Raw genomic sequence first — 21,604 nt, 5'->3', positions numbered from 1 at the left:
CTTCCTAGCATCTGACTTAGTGACTGTCTCCCATTATTATCAGTCCGCAGTAAGCATCTTGTTAGTTTAATACACTCCTTTCTCCCAAAGGATATGTAACTCCTTTTAAAGAGTCTGATATAAGGCCATTTACACACCTTTTACAAGACAAAATATTCAGGTCTGCAGACTATACCCGAGGAAAACAGTGGCAAACCTGTCTCAAGAAAGCTTCTTAAATCAATGTTATACACTAGACAAATGGAAAGATACTGAAAGTCAGATTATATTATTCCTCAGATGAATCAGGGTGTATTTGACAAACTTTGAAGATCGCAAAGACCCTCTTAGGGCATCAAACCATATTGCTATATAGTTAGATTAATCCAATTTCAGTTAGCCTGGTAAGTTAGAACATTCTTTCCCAACAAAGGGAATTTCAAGGTCCAGCAAAAAGTTTTACTGCCTTTTTCATTTTAATATATATTTCTAAAAGATCTGAATAATTAATATGATCACAATCAAATTTAGTATTCTCTAACAATATATCACAGCTGCTAGCGAATATAAATGAAGTAAACACTCATGATACCAAATACTTCTTAAGTACATCTGGTTTTATATACTACAAAATAAGATTAAAAAAAAAAAAAACAAAATAAGATCATACTACCACTGAAATACTTATTTAAGGAAATGTTCTTACCAAATACCCATAAGGTGAATTGAGGTAGCATCTTTTGGATTCAGTTCAATTGCTTTCTAATAAGAAATGAGAAAGTCAATCATAATTGTTTTCTAAACACAAATAAGTACTACGTTTGCTGAAAAAAGTCATGGTTAAAAAAAATTTTTTTTTGGCAGCTCTGCATTTCAGTTCTTATATAGTACCAACTTTTTTCCTCTTCATTCTTTAATGTGGTTAAATTCATTTCAGTACACTGATAATGACTTGTATTAGAGTTAAGTTCAGCAACTAAAGGATTTATCAGTATGAGAAAAAACATGAAATTTGTAAATGAATCTAATTTTGAAAACAATAATCTATTCTCAACGTTTCTTCTAGATTAGAGGAAAAATAAGGAGATGCTTTTTGGCAAGACCTATATAAATAATGGATTAAACTATTCTTTCCTAAAAGAAGGACAAAGTACATAATAATTTTACAGTCGCTTCCTATATGTACATTTGTTCAACTTCACCATCTGTACTTAACAAAGGAAAAATAAATATTACTCATTCACAGCATTTATTAGTAAAATAACTATGCATAATGTAAAATACATTGATAATGTCTCCCTAATTTCTATTTACTATATGAAAGTCCTATGTGTAAATGTAAAGCATAAACTACAGAACTTTAAAGCAACTACTTCTCCTTTTTCCATTATTTGTTGAAAGCCACTCAGAAAAATCTGATTAATGTTAAAAATTAAAGACCCTTTTAAAAAGATCGAGACCTCCCATCTGAGGTTTTCCTGTAAATCTACATTTTCACTTTCAGTCAGTAATGTGTGAGATACACATTTTAAAATATTTGTATTAATTACCAGTGTGGCCCTAAAAACCAGACTACCAGTGTTCCAATCACAGCTCCAGTGACTTCTAACTTTTTCACTGTGGCAAGTTCTCTCTTCTTGCCCTTCCGGAGTTTGCTGTTTTATAAAATTGATAGAGTACTATTACCTACATTATAGAATAGTGGTGAAAATTAAATGAGCAAGTAATAGGAGGTACTTAACACAGTAATATCTTCTATAATCGACATCATTAATTTTACTTTTCAAAAGTACCAATTTATTATTGACATTGATTAATGTTAGCAATAATAGAGGCAATAGCTAGAATAAGGCAGAAATCTTGCTTCATTAGTATGGGTAAGAGCACTGACTCTATTTTAGTTTTCCATCAAATAACAGTGATATGATTTATAGCAAAAAATGTTTTAAAGTATACATAACTTAGACACTAAGCAACCTTTCTTAAATGGAGTTCCACTAGAAAATTAAGCCCTATAAAAAATTATATGAATAACTATTTTCTCCAATCTACCAAGAATGGTATAGAGCTAGTACCATTCCAGATGCAAGGGAGAGAATTAGAATTCGTAACATCAAGGATGCCTTAGGGAATTTAATTTTCTTATGGGATGGGTTGAAAGGGACTACTCTCAAGCAAACCCTTTCTTTTATAGTTCTTCCTGCCATTAGTTTGTTCTCAAAAACAATCCAAAGATAGAGGTGCCTGGCTGGTTCACAGTTGGTGGACTGTGCTCGAGCCCCTCACTGAGTGAAGAGATTACTTAAAATGTTGACAACAATCCAAGGACAGTAATTCCTATGGGTTTAGACATAATAATCAAATTAGGAATAATATTATAAATGATCTTCTTAGTATGTAAATACTAACCATTATCATTTTAAAAAATATAATCAACACATACACATTTGAAATCTGCAAAACACTAATTTTAAAAAAATAATCTATAGCCTGTTTCCATTAATATAGCCTCTGTAATTCTTCATTATTTATATTGGAAGATATTTGTCATATATTTCTACATACTATGGCACAGAATAATTTAGGCAATTTATTTAATGCCCACTGAGCAAATTATGACATTTCACAGAATCTAAGACCATGAAAGTTACTACACATCATTATTATATGTATCACTAAAAAGAAAAAAAGTACTGCCTATTATAAGATATTACTGATTATATTGCATTCTGATTTCAAAGGTCCTAAAATGTGAAAATTGTTGCGTATTAAATTGAAAAAAATATATGTATACACATAAACACACATACACGTGTCTGTATATATACTATTGATGCCTGAATTAAAGCTAGGTCTCCTGATGCCCAGCCCATTGTGTAAAATAGGAACTGAGACTATAACCACAAAATTCAGAAAGGCCATTAGCTTATCTAGCAGTTTCCCTATGAATGTTTCTATCATATTCTCTTCCTTTGTATTTTTGAGATGGTCTACAATATCAAAAGAGAAATAAATATGCTGAATTTTTAGTGGCCTTTTTTCAGGAGTTTTGTATGTATGGCACATCATGAAATAAACTCCTGGAGAATATCTGGCATTTAAGAAAAGCTTACTATAAGTAACTTTAGGGGAAAATATTAAAACACAAAATACACAGAGATAATAATTGTAAACAATACCATTACTACGGAGAGTGGTTTGTCACTTGTGTTAGATTTTATACCACACCACTGAGTATTCAGGACTTTGTATAGTTCCCGCTTATCTTGGCCACATGACTTGTTTATTTACCAAGTGTAATGCAAAATGGAGGCCTGGTAAAGTTTGCAGGCTGGAATTTTATCTTGGAATGCTTATTCTTGGAAGCCAGCTACCATGCTATAAAGAAGCCTGAGCCAGACTACTAAATAATGCAAAGAAAAGTAGAGAGAAACCGTCACATAAGAGGCCATCTTGTGCATTCCATCCATCCCAGCTAAAAAGAGAGGTGAATGAGGCTGTCTAAATGACCTCAGCTACACCAGACAGATCAGAGCACCACTACTTAGTTAACCCACAAAATTTTGAAAAATAAGCTGCCACTGCTTTAGACTTCTAAATTTTTAGGTGGTTTGCTATACAGCAATAGATAAGTGAAACAAAAATCTGTTAAACTAATGACTTTTAAAATTCATCAGTACCTCAAAATGCTCCTTGATAATGTAGGCATTTGCAATTTTAGCCTTGATGCCTTCATAATCTCCAACATCACTAATACAGATTGCATACCACTAAAAACAAGAAAAAAACACATAAGAATAAAACTCTACTAATATTCCACTCAATACAAGGTAAAAAATGAATATTCCTCAGTAGTCATTCTCATTCAACAAAAACTTAGTCTAAAAACTGTATTAAATATACTGTCATATACAAAGAAAAGTAACATGGCCCTAAGGAACTCAAGGACAGGACATGTTTATAGAAAACTATAATACAAGGTAAAGAACAGAATCTCTAAGTCATCAATACAATGGGGAGATAATGATACATGTTTATGACCTAAGTATAAATTTAGAAAAATTTGCAATTGAGTATCATTTTATTTCCTCATCCTCTTTTCTGCAAGCTGCCTCATCTTTCCATCTGCACTGTTGAATAATAAGAGCCACATTTGTTAACTGTGACTTTGTCCCTATAGCTACAGTTGGGACAACACACCTAAAACTGAGACAATCTTTCTTTCATCCCTAAAGCACTAAATCCAAAATATCCAAACTTCATAAACTCAAGTGCTATAGAAAGTTACAAGACAGAATGAGGAAAAAAAAATCTGTAGAGAGAAAGATTTGCAGGTAACAGCAAAGAAGAAAAATAATGAAGCCTCAGAAATAAGGCCCAGTTTTTCCTGTACCCAAAGCACCCTCCCTTTAGGTTCTGCGAAAGACAGGAAGTTCCTTTTAAAAAAACACCTTCCTTGTTTTTGTTAATCTGTGTAGGGTTTTAATAACTATAACCAGAAAGATTTTAACGAAAACAAACTTCTGTTTAAATTTATTCTCCATCAAAATCTTGAGTTTATTGAAATTTCAAAAGTATAACTTAAAGCAGACATACATGTGTATCCACGTACACACCTCTATAGGTGATGCTCCACTTACTCTCCACTAGGAGTTACCCAGCTGCCAAATCCAGATGACTAGAGGGGTCACAGGGTTTCAGATTTGGTGTTCTGATTATCTCCCACATACTTCGGATAACATCACCTTTTTTCTTACATATCTCACTATATGCAAAGCAAACATAAGCTTATGCATAAATCCTAAACATTCTTCCCTGATTAGATTGGCAGTATTCTGAGATTTTTAACATATGTCAAAGATATATCAGAGTAACAGCACAAAGAGCAGTTATTAACAACACATAAAGTGTGTATCACCTGATGTGGACTACAAAATTTAAAGCAACCACTGAAACAACATAATACAGTTATAGCCATTTAGTCAATCACCTAAGTAAAATGTAATCCAAAAAATGACCAATACAAAAGGCAGCGGAAAAAGAAGAAAATGAGAACAGATGGAACAAATAGAAAATAGAAAGACAGGAAATTAAAAACCAAAAATATCATTAATCACATTAACTGCAAATGGTCCAAACACCCCAAGTGAAAGGCAGATTGCCAACTGGATTAAAATTAAGCAAGACTCAGAGTGACATAAGTGAAAAAGGCAAGTAAAGAACTCTGAATTCTCCTCCATAAAAGCAATGAATAAAAATGAGCAACAATTATCAGAATCAATGTTTTTTTTTTGGGAGTCTAAAATTAACCTAGAGCTTACCATGACCTGGGTAGGGATGCTTATTCAAAGCAACAGATTAATTCCTAGTGAGAAGAGTGAATTTTGTGCTGTTTTATCTTACTTCAGTCCTATCCCACATTCCTAATCTCAGAAGGAGCTGTGTAAATAGCCCTCCATTCCAAGTACCAGACGGAACAGAACAGATCTCATTCATGGAGAACTGTGTTTGTTCTAATCCATTAGGTGGCTCCCTGGAAGACTGGCCTTGTACACATTACACCTAACTTGAAAAGGCCCTAGTGATAAAGTTGCTTCAGGGGAAGCGGGGGAGGCAGAGGACATTTGCTGAATAATCTACAGACTAATAATATCTTAGATTCCTGCTGTCTCCAGCAAATAGACTAATGAAAAGCTTGAGAGAAAAGACTAGGGAAAGCTGTCCCTAAGGGCTCTGAAAAGCTTCAATAAAGAAAAGCTAAAAGAATATTTCATGACATGAAAATTATGTTCATTTCAAATTGCAGTGCCCAAAAATAAAGCTTTACTAGAACACAATCATGCTCATCACTTATGCATTGATTATGGCTGCTTTTGCTCAATAACGGTAGGGTTGAATTGTGATATGAGATCATACGTGATATTTAAAGAGATTCCCACTGACACTCCATACCCTGTGAATCACAATGATAGAGTTATAACCTGACAGCTTCTTGAGTGCCACACATACTGCCATACCATGACATTTTATTTTTTATTACCAATGCATATGTCAAAGGAAGACTTCAAATGTCATGCTTTGAAAGCAGAGTGAAATGTGAATTATTGTTACCAAATTAAATGGCAAAGCATTTGGGGGGGGGGGGCTCCAAAATATCCCTGAAAATCAAAAGACATATATGCTCAAAAATGCGTGCATGCTTAGAAAAGATCTGAGAATGCCCTAAACTTACCACCTGCTGACCTTAAGTCTCTTCACAAACAGGAAGTGAAAACTAAGGTACAGTTTACCCTGCCCAGCTAAGTGTTAAAGGTATGTCCCAACATAGACACAGAGCCCTTGACCAAGACTGGGAAAGATTTTGGTTCCAGGCATTTTATAAAATGTCTGTCCAATCATTACCTGACCACTAAGCTAATAGAACAGAAACTTCAGTGGCTATACATGACAAAGAATACAGATTTTACAGAATTTATTCAGAAAAGTCACTAAAGAAAAAGAATAGAGGGGGCCTGGCTGACTTAGTCAGTAGAGCATGTGACTCTTGATTTCGGGGTTGTGAGTTTGAGCCCCACAATGGGTACGATGATTACTTAACAATAAAATCTTAAAAAGAAAAAACAAATACTAGCCACAGCAACAACAAATCCTGAGAAAGGAGGGAGTCTGATTTCCACATTTACCATATTATAATAGTCAACATGTCTAGTTTTCTGGCAAAAAATTACAAAGTATGCAAAAAAATAAGAAAGTATATAACACACAGGAGGAAAAAAATCAATCAAAATTATGCATGAAGAAGCCCAGATGCTGGACATCCTAGATTTTCTATTATGTTCAACTAAAAAATACATCTAAAGAGCTAAAGAATACTATGAGAACAATATTATATCAAATTGAGAATTATCAATAGACATAAATAAAAAAACGGAACCAAAGAGGTTTTTAGAGTTGAAAAGTATGATAAATGAAATTAAAAAATTCACACTGAATTGAGGACTCCATGGTGGTTGTAAACAGGCAGAAGAATTAGATTAACTTGAAGATAATAGTCAATTAATATTACACAGTATGAGGAACAGAAAGTACAAAGAATGAAGAAAAATGAACACACCTCAGAACCTACCAAAATACACATAAGAGGAGTCTCTTAGGAGAGGAGAGGAGATAAAGAGGTAGAATGAATATTTGGAAACATAAATGCCAAGGGCTTCTCTACTTTGATGAAAACAAACGACTGCAAGTAAGATAAATTCAAAGAGATTCAAACTAGAAATAGCATAATCAAACTCAAAGATAAAAACAAAGGGATAACCTTGAAAGCAGCAGGAAAGAAGTGACTTGTCATATACAAAGGGTCCTCAATAAGATTAACAGCCAAATCAGTACCATGGACATCTGTCTTAGTGGGCTTCTGCTGCTAGAACAAAATACTAAGGTAGGTAGCTAAAACAATAGAAATGTATTACTCGCAATTTCTGGAGGCTGGGAAGTCCAAGATCAAAATGCTAGCTGATTTGGTCACAATAAGGGGATGGGAACAGAGATACATAAGAGCAAAGTTGGTATACTATTGAAATTAAGTTGACATCCAATTTTGAACTTGGTTGTTACAAATTATGTTATTAGATTTCCTCAGGATAACCACAAGAGTATAACTCAAATTATATAGTACAAAAAATAACAAGGGAATTAAAATGGTACAACAAAATAAACCCAGGGATGCCTGGGTGGCTCAGTGGTTGAGTCTTTGGCTCCGGTTGGGATTCCAGGCTCCTGGGTTCAAGTCCCACATCACATTCCTCATGGGGAGCCTGCTTCTCCCTCTGCCTATGTCTCTGCCTCTGTGTCTCTCATGAATAAATAAAATCTTTAAAAATAAAATACTAAAGGACACTAATGGAGGACTTGAGAAACAAAAGATTGAAAACAAATAGCAGAATTACAAAAGAATTTATTTTTGTCAATTACATGTGAATAGGTTAAACTCTCCAATTAAGGGGCAAAGATTAGCAGAATGTATTAAAATGCATGATTCAAGTATATATTGTCTACAAAATTTAGATTCAGAGGTATACAGATTTAAAGTAAAAAGGGGGAATTTTATCATGCATAAATCATATCATGAGTATGGTTTCATACTCACAAGAGAGCTGAAGTGGTATTAGGTATTAATTAGAATTAGGTAATCAGACACAAAATACACTTTAAGGCCAAAATTATTACATGAGAGACAAAGAAACACATTATTAACATATAACAATTAAAAACAGATATACACCTAACAACAGAGCCCCAGAATAAATAAAGCAAAAACTAACAGACTTGAAGGTAGAAAAAGACAATTCAACTACATAGCTGGAAATTTCAAATAGACAATATATTAAGATGTAAAAAAAGTCTCAAATTTTATAAGACAGAAACCAGAGTACATTCTGACCACCGTGAAATGAAAATATTTTATTAAAGAAGGAAATTTGGATAATTCACAATTATGTGGAAATTAAAACGACACATTCCTAGGGTAGCTTAGTTGATTAAGCATCTGACTCTTGGTTTCAGCTCAGGTCACAATCTCAAAGTTGTGAGATTCAGCCCCAAGGCAGCCTTCATGCTTAGCAGAGAGTCTGCTTGAGATCTCTCTCTCCCTCTTCCCCTTCCCTATCTTTGCTCTCTCTCAAATAAATATTTTTTTTAAAAAACCATATTCCTAAATAACTAATGAGTCAAATTTTTAAAAATCACCAAAAAATTTAAAAATTCATTGAGAAGAACAAAAATAGCACAACCTAACAGAATTTGTGGGATTCAGCAAAGTTGTATTCAGAAGGAAACTTATGACTATAAATGGCTACCTTAAAGAAAGATCAAATCAATAACCTGGCCTTAAGAAACTAGAAAAAGAGCAAACTAAGCCAAGTAAGTAGAAACAAGGAATAAAGATTAGAGTGGAAATAATTTTTTTAAAAGATTTTATTTATTTATTCTTAAGACACACACACACACAGAGAGAGGCAGAGACATAGGCAGAGGGAGAAGCAGGCTTCATGCAGGGAGCCCAAAGTGGGACTCGATCCTGGGACTCTGGGATCATGCCCTAGGCCGAAGGCAGACGCCAAACTGCTGAGCCACTCAGGCACTCCCAGAATTAAATAAAATATAGGTAAAATGGAGAAGAGTAGCAAAACCAAGTTAATTCTCTGAAAGGATCAACATTTATAAACCATTACCTAGACATAAAAAGAAAAATTACTAAAATCATGAATCAAAGAGGACATACATTACTACTAACCTCAGTAATAAACCTAGGAATAAAAGATTATAAGGGAATAGCAAAATAACTGTATGGCAATAGATTAAGTGACCTAGCAAATGTGAAAAAATTCCTAGAAACAACAGTCAAACTGACTTAAGAATAAACAAAAAAAAATCTGAATAAATGAATAATAAGTAATACTACAGAGTTAGTAATCAAAAGAACTTTCAACAAAGTGAATACCAGGACCAGATGGCTTCATTGGCAAATTCTACCAAATGTTAGAATTAACACCACACTTCTCTTAACTCTCCCCCAAAAATAGAAAAACAGTGAACATTTCTTAAGTGTTCTGACACCAGTGTTACTCTGATATCAAAACCATCACAAAACATCACAATAAAAGAAACCTAATATAGTTGCAGAAATTCTCAATAAAATACTAAACCAAATTCAGCAAATATTAAACATAGACAAAACTCAACATTCATTCATGATAAAAACTCCAAAAAGTTGAATTAGAGATAGAAGGAACATATCTCAACATAATGAAGACCATATGTGATAAATCTGTAGGTAACATCCATCATACTCAATGATGAAAAGTTGAAAACCTCCTTTAAGAACAAGACAAGGGTACTCACTCTTACCACTCCTATTCAACCTAGTACTTGAAGTCCTATCGAGAGCAATCAGGCAAGAAAAAAAAATGTCTATTTGCACATGACATGATTTTATATACAGAATGTCCTAAAGACTCAACTAAAAAGCCATTTGATTAGATGGATTTAGTGAAGCTGTAGGATATAAAATTAACATGCAAAAATCAGTAGCAATTCTATAACCTAACAAATTTTCTGAAAAAGAAACATCCAGTTTTTAAAAAGATCAAAAATAATCAAGTACGAGTAAGTTATTTAAGAAGGTGAAAATTTCTCTCCCGAAAAATGCAAGACAATGATGAAAGAAATCAAATATAAATAAGTGGAAAGGTAGCCTACATTCATGGATGGGAAGAATTAATATTGCTACAATAGCAATACTACCAAAAGCCAGCTACAGATTCAAAGCAACCCCTATGAAGATACCAATGGCATTTTTCACAGAAGTAGAAAAAAACACACCTAAAATTTATAGGGAACCACAAAAGATGCAGAATAGTCAACAAAATCCTGAGAAAGAAGAACAAGCTATTCTATAAAGCTATAGTCATTAAAACAGCATGATAGTGACATAGAAACAAATAGACTAGTGGAACAGAACCGAAAACCCAGAAGTAAACCCAAGAATATACAGACAACTAATATCTGACAAGGGAACTAAGAATATTCAACTAAGAAAGGACAAACTACAAAAATGGCACTGGGATTATTGGGTATTCACATGTAAAGGAATAAAACTGGACACATCTTATAGTTCTTGGTAACAATTTTTTGGATAGGACATCTAAAGCACAGGCAACAAAATAAAAAATAAACAAGTGGAACTACATCAAACTAAAAAGCTTCAGCACAGAAAAGAAACCATCAACAAAATGAAAAGGTCTACCAAATGGGAGAAAGTATTTGCAAACACTATATCTAATAAAGGATTAATATCTGAATTATAATTCAAACAATTACATAGAATAGCAAAAAAACAAACAAAATAACACAACTAAAAAATGGGCAGAGGACCTAAATAGACATTTCTCCAAAGAAGATATATGAAAGGAAAAGTACAGAGCATTAATGAAAGGCCTACAAAAGATGCTCAACATCACTGGTCATTAAGGAAATGCAAATTAAAACAGCAACGAGGTATCGCCTCACACCTGTTAGAATGAATGCCCATCATCAAAGAGAGATGAATGGATGTGGAAAAAAGGAAACCCTTATGCACTGTTGGGATTCTAAATTGGTACAGCCAATCCTCAAAAAATTAAAAATAGAGTTACCATATGATCCAGCAGTTACACTTGGGAATTTATAAAAAAAGAAAAAAAAGAAAACACCTACTTGAAAAGATACCTGCACCTCCATGTTCAAAGCAGCATTTGCAAGAGCCATAAATGGAAACAACCTAAGTACAGATCAACAGATGATAAAGCAGTTGTGGTGTGCATACATACACACAACAAAATTTATTATTCAACCATAGAAAAACAAGGAAATCCTGCCATTTACAACAACATGGAGGGACTCTAAAGGCATTATGCTAAGTGAAATAAAAATACTGTATGATCTCACTCACACGTAGAATCTTAAAATAAACAAAAAAATAAAAACAATCATAAGACTTGTGGTTACCAGAGGCAGAGAGTGGGAAAAGGGGGAATTAAAGGAAGGTGGTCAAGAGGTACAAACTTCCAGTTATAAGATAAATAAATACAGTTGAACAACACAAATTTAAACTGTACAGATCCATTTATACATGGATTTTTGAAAATATACTGTAAATCTTTCTCTTCCTTACCATTTTTTAGTAATATTCTCTTTTCTGTTATTTACTTTAAGAATACAGTACATAAGCCATATAACATACAAAATATGTATAGGTTATTTGTTATCATTAAAGGTTCCAGTCACCAGGTATTTAGTAGCTATGTTTTTGGGAAGTCAAAGTTGTATGTGGATTTCAAACTGCATGTTGTTCAAGGGTGAACTGTGCTATGGATGTAATGTACAACATGAAGACTATAGCTAACACTGATATATGTTACATAAGAAAGTTCGTAAGAGTGTAAACCCTAAGGGTTCTCATCATGAGGAAAAAAATTTTTTTTTTCTCTTTCCTTTTTTATCGCATCTATATTACAAGACCTTTACCTATTGTGGTAATCATTTCACAATAGTATGCAAAGCAAACCACTGTGCTGTATGCTTAAACTTACACAGCAATGTACGTCAATTCTTTCTCAATAAAACCAGAGAAAAAGAAAAAGGAGAACTAAAGAGTAGTTTCTCTTATGATGCAAAATTCCTCAACAGAATAATGGCAAGCTGAATTCAGCAGTATATGAATAGGATTAGACAGCATGACCAAGTGGGACTTATCCCAAAATATAAGGTTGGTTAACCATATGAAAATCAACTGATATAAGATACCACATTAATACAATGATGGATGGGGGAAAACCAACATGACCATCTCAACAGACACAGGAAAAAAGCATCTTACAAAACCCAATACCCTTTCATGATAAAAACAACAAACTAGGAATACAAGAAAACTTTCTCAATCTGGTAATTTATAGAAAACCCATATAGTAACCACAGTAAATGGTGAAAGCCTAATAGCTCCCCTCCTATAAACAGGAACAAGACAAAAATATTCACTCTTGCCACTTCTACTCAACATTGTACTGAAGTTTTAAGAAATTGAGCAAGATGAAGAAATAATAGGTGTCCAGATTGGAAAAGAAAAGAAAAACTATCAATAGATGGTTTATTTATAAATGACATGATCATATATAGGGAAAAAAACTAATCTACAGAACTAGAACCAATAAATGAATTCAGCAAAGCTACAGGATATAAAATCAATATACAAATATCAGTTGCACTCCTATACACTTGCAATGAACAATATGAAAATAAGATTCCAATAGCATCAAAAAGAATAAAATACTTAAAGAATAAATTTAGCCAAAGAAGCACAAGACTTGAACACTGCAAATTATAAAGCACTGCTGAAAGAAGAAAAAGATCTAAATAAATGGACACATAACATGTATCTATGGGCTGGAAGATACAATGCTGTTAAGATGGCAATACTCCCCAAAACTAACCTACAGATTCAATGTAATCCTTATCAAAAACCCAACTGGCTTCTTTGCAGAAATTTATAAGCTGATCCTAAAATACATATGGAAATTAAAGGACCTCAGAATAGTCAAAACAATCTTGAAAGAACAGCTGGAAGACTCAGTTCCTTATTTCAAAACTTACCACAAAGCTATAATAATCAAGACACTGGGATACTATTACAAAGATCAACAGGTCCTACACACAGACCAATGAAATAGAATTGAGAATTCAAAAATAAACTCATACATTTATGTTCAACTGATTTTTGTAACAAATAGTGCTAGGACAACTGGATATTTACATGCAAAAGAATGACCTTGAACTCCTACCTCACGATGTATAAAAGCTAACTCTTAAAGATAAAAGACCTAAATATAACAGCTAAAAAATATAAAACTCTTAGAAACAAACATAGGTGAAAAATCTGTGGTGTTTTTTAGATATGACACCAAAAGCACAAGCAATCAAAGAAACTAAACTGGTAGTAGGTAAAGGGTTTGTTTTTGAGGTAACAGAGATATTCTGGAATTAGTGCTGATGGTTGCACAACACAGGGAAAAATGCTAAAACCACTGAAGTGTACATGTACTAATGATGAATTTTACCTAGTGTGAAATATATAAGTAAAAATAAAAGCAAAACTTAATCACTTGTTTACAACTACGTGTTAAATACAGAGATAAAAGGACAGAAAAGGATATAACATGCTAGCATTTAAAGAAAAAGTAGACTATAAAACCAAGAGTATTTCAAAGATAAACGGGATCCCTTTAAAATGATAAAGAGGTCGGTGTATCAAGAAAATATAGTAATCCAAAATGCTTATATTCTAATATAAACTTTAAAATACATGCTGTAAAATTAATAAAATTGCAAAGAGACAAAGCTACAATTACACTTGGACATTTCAACGTGCCTCTCCCAATAACTTACAGAACTTGCAGATAGAAAATCTGCTTTTTGTAAGGATACAAAAGACTTGAACAACACTATCAACCAACTTGATTTGAATGACATTTATATAAGACTCCCAATAATAGCTAAATGAACATTCTTTTCATGTATAGCAAAGATGGGCTATAAAAGAAAACAAAGGAATCCATATTTATTAATAAAAATCAGTATTAGTGGGGTGTTGACAGAGACTGGCCCCTCTTAAAGTAGCATTTGAAAAAGGGTGGAGATGAAATTTGATTGTCACAATGATTTAGCAGCTCTAGTGAGGACAGTCCAACATCATAAAGTGATGTCCTAATCCAAAATACCAGTAATGTCCCCAGGTGTCTCCCCAGTGTCCACTAAAACTTTAAACCAGTTAGGAAATTTAGAAACTAGCAGAGTTACATGTGAAAGTTATACTAGGTCTCAGCTGTACAGCTGCTCTATCCTCACCTCTACCTAAAACAGAAATATAATATGAGGAAAATGAGTAACATTTGTTAAGTGCTTATAATACCAGGAAGAAAGACATAGGTAATTCATGAAACTACTAACACTTTTGCTTTAAAAATAAGCGTTCACAAAAATAATTTATCAGCACATTAATAAAGTTAGAATAAATGCTCAAGAATACAAAGAAAAAAAACATCTTTTTGAAAAAATGTTATAGATCTCTTCCCTAGTTCTTTAAAATAGACAAATTTTCTTCTTTCCTGTGTAAACAGGAATAATAGGTAAAGTACAGACCAATGTACCCCCCAGATGGTAAGTTTCATTACTTTTAAGCACCTCACCTTATGAGCTGCAAAACTGGATTCATTTTTTTCTAGTGCTCTTTTTGCATACTCTAGAGCTTCATAGACCAAGAGTTTTTTCTCCTCTTCTGAGGTTCCACTAAGCTGAGCTATATCACGTGATGCACGTGCCAATCGCCACAGTAACTCTGCATCTTCACTAATTTGAAATAAATATAAAATAACCATTTTAGCTCACATTTAAAATTTGTTAAAGGTCACATCACTAATGAATACATATGATAATCTTTCCGGTCAATGAAGATATAGCAGTATCAAAAGTATCAAAAGATTCATAATGTTATATTCTTTCACATACAAACTTTCTTTGCTAAAATTTCCTATAAGATATCCAATATTGTACATAAATATTCACTTTCCTATATTCTCCAAAATACTAGCTTCCTTAGAAAGTTAGCTTTGTATCTGAATTCTCTAAACACTTGCACTACAAAATTTAACATCTACTTGATGCTTGAGTGTACTGGCACTTCAGACAGCTCACTAACTGGTTCAGACCATACCACAAAATACATAATCTGTAGAGACCAGGTCATGCTTTAAAAAAAGAAAACTGCTATATCCCTAGCCTCAAATATAGTATCTGGCACACAATAGGTATATGATAAGTATGTATTAGTAAATAAATGATTGAATATAACAGAATCTCAAAATAAATCTCATGTTTGAATGTGTTATCCATGCCATGAAGTATGGAATATTTCAAGTAAGGGCACTGGACTCCTTGAAGAATATCCCTATGAATATACTTACATAAAACAAGAAATGGTTAATAAAATAGTAATCACAGTTAAGAGTTAGACATATTTTTAAAAGATTAAACTCTTTATCCTTTTTATTAAATGTTTGCCTTTAAGCCCATTACGTATTTTTATTTTATTTTATTTTATTTTATTTTATTTTATTTTATTTTATTTATTCATGATAGAGAGAGAGAGAGAGAGAGAGAGAGAAAGAGAGAGAGGCAGAGACACAGGAGGAGGGAGAAGCAGGCTCCATGCCGGGAGCCCGACGTGGGACTTGATCCCGGGACTCTAGGATCGTGCCCTGGGCCAAAGGCAGGTGCCAAACCGCTGAGCCACCCAGGAATCCATCCCCCCATTACGTATTTCTTAACAAAAAAACAGTATTCACATAAAATTTTGAAATTAAAGGTAGCAATAGTATATTTATAATTAAATAAAGATGGAGTAACTATCTTACAGTTTACTTTTCAAGTAATTACTGAAATGACCAGAAAATGTCAAACATGCTACCATAAGTAACTAAGCGAAAATGGAGAAGAAAAAGTGGATTCTATAGATATTTAGGAAGTAAAATTGATAGGTCGTAAAGAAAGAACTGGTCTTGGGAATCTAAGAAAGATAGCTGAAAATGACTCAATATTTTTAGTTTAGGAGATTAGATAGTTTTGTGATCTGAAAATGCCAATTTAGCCTTTATTAAACCTATTTTACAATCTCCTTCCAGCATCCTCCCAAAAACTGATATTGATACTATGTGCATATTGATACTATGAACTAAACATGTAATCTAATACTAAAAATAGAAAAAGGAGGTATTTTTAGTTTCTCTAAAAAACTGCTTCTAAAGTGACACACAGGGACACCTGGGTGGCTCAGCGGTTAAGCACCTGCCTTGGGCCCAGGGCGTGATCCTGGAGTCCCGGGATCGAGTCCCACGTCAGGCTCCCTCTATGGAGCCTGCTTCTCCTTCTGCCTGTGTCTCTGCCTCTGTGTCTCTCGTGAATAAATAAGTAAAACCTTTTTTTAAAAAAATATAGTGATACACAGATACTATTCAATGATGGCATACAAAAATCCTAATTCACTTACATCTTATGCCAATAAGAAAATTGACTTAAAAAATGAGAAGTATACAAATAGATAGAGGAAGTAACCATATATTCAATGACTACCTCATATGATCCAAAGCAAAATAACAAAATGGAATAAATAATTCAACATTCTACTAAAATGAGTATGGAGAATCACCTTTTCTAAATCAATGAGATACATGTAGCACTTGTGAATCATTTACTGCAAGAAACATCATACTACAGGGGCACCTGGGAGGCGGTCAGTTAAGGCCGCCTCCAGCTCAGCCCATAATCCCAGGGTCCTAGGATGGAGCCCCACATCGGGCCCTCTCACTGGGGAGTCTGCTTCTTCCCTTCCCTCTGCCTGCTGCTCCCCCTGCTTGTGTGCATGCACTCTCTCAAAATCTTTTAAAAAATTAAATTGGGGGCAGCCCCAGTGGCGCAGTGGTTTGGCGCTGCCTGCAGCCAGGGGTGTGATCCTGGAGACCGAGGATCGAGTCCCATGTCGGGCTCCCTGTATGGAGCCTGCTCCTCCCTCTGCCTGTCTCTCTCTCTCCTTCTCTCTTCTCTGTGTCTCTACAAATAAATAAATAAAATCTTTAAAAAAAATTAAATTGGAATCCAATTTAATTTTGGCTCAGCAGTTGAGTGTCTGCCTTCAGCTCAGGGTGTGATCCTGGGGTCCTGGGATCAAGTCTCACGTTGGGCTCCTTGCACGAAGCCTACATCTCCCTCTACCTATGTCTCTCCCTCTCTCTCTGTGACTCTGATGAATAAATAAAATCTTTTAAAAAAATTAAATTAAAAAAGTAAAATTTTTAAAAAGGAAAATTCATACTATAAACTGTAAGAAATATAATTTTGCAATAAAAACTTTATCATAGATTGCCTACCTTTCCTTATATTGGGTAAGCAATTGATAAAGTTTTTCTGTTTCTCCACTCTCATATAGGTAGTCTGCTTGTTCAAGAATTTCTTCAACTCCGAAAACTAAAAATGAAAAAAGACACAATAAAGTAGGGCTTCCAAAACCAGCAGCAACAATTCTAAGAAACATTTTCAGATTTAAGCAAAACAAATTAGATATAAAAATCATCTATAAAAGAAGATCAGAAATTCTGAAGTTTCTAGATGTAAGTGTAGTAGAGGTAAGTATGAAGCTATCACAGTAAGTGATTTACTGAAACCACAGAAAATAAAAAGATTAGAAAACATTGTGGAACTGACTAAATAGGATACATTTTTTTAAAATGAAGAAAGCAATTTCCTGTGAGGAATTTATAGTACCCTTAGTCTCCACACACACAAACTCTTTGTTGCTAAGTACTATCTATTACAGAAAATGAGAACATCCACTTCCAGCACTGAACATTATTCATTTGCATGGACCACACCACACTGTTTCACTAGATTCTCTTTATGACCTAACTTATAAAGACACTGTTATGGAAAAAGTCAAACTTGCCATCAAAACCTTAGATGAATTTAAATATACAGAGAATCTGAAACTTACCTCACTGCCACTCGGCTCCAATCAATTCTTTAACTAGTTTATACATTACTACAAAATATATAAACCTTATAGACAATGTGATGCTCTAAAAAAAATCTATTTCCTGGGGAAAAAAAAAAAAACAGCAAGCTTGAATTTCAGGATATTCCAATTATTAATAAGGAACTTACATATTTGTCTTCTATAAGGGTACTATATTACTTAGTCTTACATACAAGCCAACAACATTTCAATACATTCAATCAAATTTATTATTTACCTTACTATGCTTTAATTGATAATAGCATATTTGAGCTTTTTTTTTAATTTTTGAAAAATTAAAATCTAGACCAGAAAAAAATCTCTTGAATTTGACACAACTATGTAAAGTGAAGTATTTTTTACCAAGTTAACATCATAATGTAATTATAAAAATAGTGTAAGGGATCCCTGGGTGGCGCAGCGGTTTGGCGCCTGCCTTTGGCCCAGGGCGTGATCCTGGAGACCCGGGATCAAATCCCACGTCGGGTTCCTGGTGCATGGAGCCTGCTTCTCCCTCTGCCTATGTCTCTGTCTCTGCCTCTCTCTCTCTCTCTCTCTGTGACTATCATAAATAAATAAAAATTTAAAAAAAAATAGTTTAAGAAAAAAATGAATGACAATAGCAAATTCTTCCTTATTCCTACTTCATTCAATCTGGTTGGATGCCATAGTTCAATATACATATGGCTGTTTAATTTTCCTAAGTTTGCTTCCATTTTATCCTATATCTTTACCAGTGGCTGATTCTCCAAATTAAGGTATAAGAACCCAAAGATTTTTGTTTTAAGATTTTATTTTTTCAAGATGCCTGGGTGGCTCAGTGGTTGAGCATCTGCCTTCGGCTCAGAGCATGATCCCAGGGTTCCGGGATCAAGTCCCACATCGGGGCCTCCGCATGGAGCCTGCTTCTCCCTCTGCCTGTGTCTCTGCCTCTCTCTGTGTCTCTCATGAATGAATATTATCTTTAAAAAAAAATTTTTTTTTTTTTTAAGTAATTTCTACACCCAACCTGGGGCTCAAACTTACAACTCTGAGATCAAGAGTTTCATGCTCTACACTAACTGAGCCGGCCAGGTGCCCCAACAACTCAAAGATCCTTAAGAAAAATTAGTGATCCTTAGCATTCTTAGTCGATATGTGTGGTAGGCAGAATAATGGCCATAAAAATGTCTACGACTTAGTCCCTAGAATCTGTACATCTGGCAAAAGGGAATTAAGTTTGTAACTAGAACTAAGGCTATTCATCAGCTAACCTTAAAATAGGAAATGACCTTGGATTAGCCAGGGGGCCCAATATAATCATAAGAGTCCTTAAAAGTAGAAGACAAAGTTAGAAGAATAAACTCAAAGAAGGTTTAACAATGAAAATAAAGGCAGAGTGAAATGATTCCTGGCTTGAAATATGGACAAAAGGGGTCTTCAGCCGAGGAAAGGGGTCTTCAGCTTAGGAATGTGGAAAACCTCTAGAAGCTGAAAACAAAGTGATTCTCCCCTAGAGTCTGGAACACAGCTCTACCAATGTGTTGATTTTAATCCAATGGGACCCATTTTGGACTTCTGAACTACAGAACTATAAAACAGCAAGTTTATGTTGTTTTAGGTTGCTAAATTTGTGGTAATCTGTGACAGCTCTGTGACAGAAAACTTCTACAGTATTAAATATACTGACCTGGCATATTTGAATGTATACATGCTATGTGTAAATAACAAAGTTACATTTAATTCTATCCATGATTTTGCTCAGCCTTTTCTGAGAAGACTGGGATTACTGTCCTTAACATGATCTAGGAATGCTGTATCTCATCACCCATGTAATTAAAAGAAAACTGTAGAAATTAAGTGAATAATTTAATGTACTAGTGTGTGTACATTTTTGTGTGTACTAGTCTTTCTTAACTTCTTAAATCACTTATCTACTTTTTTATTACACAGTATAGGTCCATAAACCATCATATCCAGGCTCTAAATATGTATTTCTTTCTTGTTTCTTAGAGATAAATTTCTAAAATCATGCAGTGTGCAATTTACAAGAAAAAAGCGCACTTACTCTGATACTACAGACTCACATAGGCACTAGGTTGGAAACAGGTAGACCACTCATATCTGCAAATCAGCTGTGTGGGTTTTTACTTGTTTAATGCTCTGTACTTTTCCTGAAAATATTTAAAAATAAGCTATGTTACTAACATAAAGAGACCATATTGTATGAAATAGACTAAACTTTTAAAGTCAATTACTTCTCAACTTAATAATGAATATCCCAAGATGAATTGAGATATTAACTTAAATGTACAATAAAATCTAAATTTAGCCTAAAAGGAATATGTACAAAATCATAATCCTTGAAATTTTTAAAAATATCATTGATATGACATAAGCTAGTAAACTTTGGTTTTCTAGTTTTTCTTGCTAAGTATACTCTTGCCACGTGAGACCTATCTGGACAAAAAAAAAAATACTCTACCCTCAAAGCAAGCAAAATAGTTCTACTTCTGGGAAGTAGAAGTACTTTCTCCTTACAGAAATTATAAAGTAGAAAACGAGTATCTAGGGACCCGTGGGTGGCTCAGTGGTTGAGCATCTGCCTTTGGCCCAAGACATGGTCCTGGAGTTCCAGGATCGAGTCCTGCACTGGGTTGCTGCATGGAGCCTGCTTCTCCTCCCTCTGCCTATCTCTCTCTCTCTCTCTCTCTCTCTCTCTCTCTCTCATGAATAAATAAATAAAATCTTAAAAAAAAAAAAAAAAAGAAGAAGAAGAATCTAGATTTCCCAGATACTCTAGGATTTCTCTGGATGCTAGAAGGCTGAGTAGGAATATCATCAACATTTTAGGCAAATTTTTCATACCAACAATACTGTGTCCCAGCAGTACTGGAAGCAATGCCTCTAAAGATGCTCTGTAGTGGGCAGCCTGGGTGGCTCAGCAATTTAGCACCGCCTTTAGCCCAGGGCCTGATCCTGGAGACCCGGGATCGAGTCCCACGTTGGGCTCACTGCAGGGAGCTGCTTCTCCCTCTGCCTTTGTCTCTGTCTGTCTCTCATGAATAAATAAATAAAATCTTAAATAAATAAAAAATAAAGATAAAGATGCTCTGTAGTAATACAAAGGAATACAGATGAAGGAGCACTGACCTCAGTTCTGTGGATTCATCAAAGAGGAATCAAAGTATATGAAAGAGACAACTGAAGTGCTTATATGAAGAATCCTTATTTAAGATGGGCCACTTGTAATTATCTTTTAGGCATTTTACAAGTGAACCTTCACACACACAAAAGAGTAATGTGACTGTATTAGCATATCTTGAGGGACCTTAACTTTTGTCTATTTTAGAGAAATAATGAGAAACTATTTACTGGAATTCTTCAATTATGGTTGACAAGTAGGTATTTGTCCTATCCTGTGATAAATACAGATGTTACCATTTTAAAAAAGAGTCCCACAATCCCATTCCAACTGAAATGTCAAAAAATAAA

General features: G+C 34.0%; 1 protein-coding gene across 9 annotated transcripts in view; it reads right to left on the bottom strand.

Moving 5' to 3' along the window:
• The window catches only part of RMDN1 (regulator of microtubule dynamics 1), a 59,454-nt gene that overhangs the window by 5,616 nt on the left and 32,234 nt on the right, over positions 1-21,604 (bottom strand). For 7 of the 9 annotated variants that reach the window (XR_012019916.1, XM_072804036.1, XM_072804035.1 and 4 more), the window contains 4 exons: positions 17,490-17,586; positions 14,757-14,916; positions 3,660-3,749; positions 686-741 (listed from right to left, as the gene is read on the bottom strand). Coding sequence is in view for 8 of the 9 variants with exons in the window: in XM_072804036.1 (XP_072660137.1) it covers positions 686-741; positions 3,660-3,749; positions 14,757-14,916; positions 17,490-17,586 (403 nt within the window). In the remaining variant the exon portion in view is untranslated. The remainder of the gene's footprint in view (positions 1-685; positions 742-3,659; positions 3,750-14,756; positions 14,917-17,489; positions 17,587-21,604) is intronic. The other 2 variants (XM_072804032.1, XM_072804033.1) reach the window with 1 other exon arrangement.

This window comes from Canis lupus, chromosome 28, assembly GCF_048164855.1.
Source record: "Canis lupus baileyi chromosome 28, mCanLup2.hap1, whole genome shotgun sequence".
NCBI lineage: Eukaryota > Metazoa > Chordata > Mammalia > Carnivora > Canidae > Canis > Canis lupus.
Note: the sequence above shows the minus strand (reverse complement) of the source record. Positions and strands in the feature narration are given on the sequence as shown.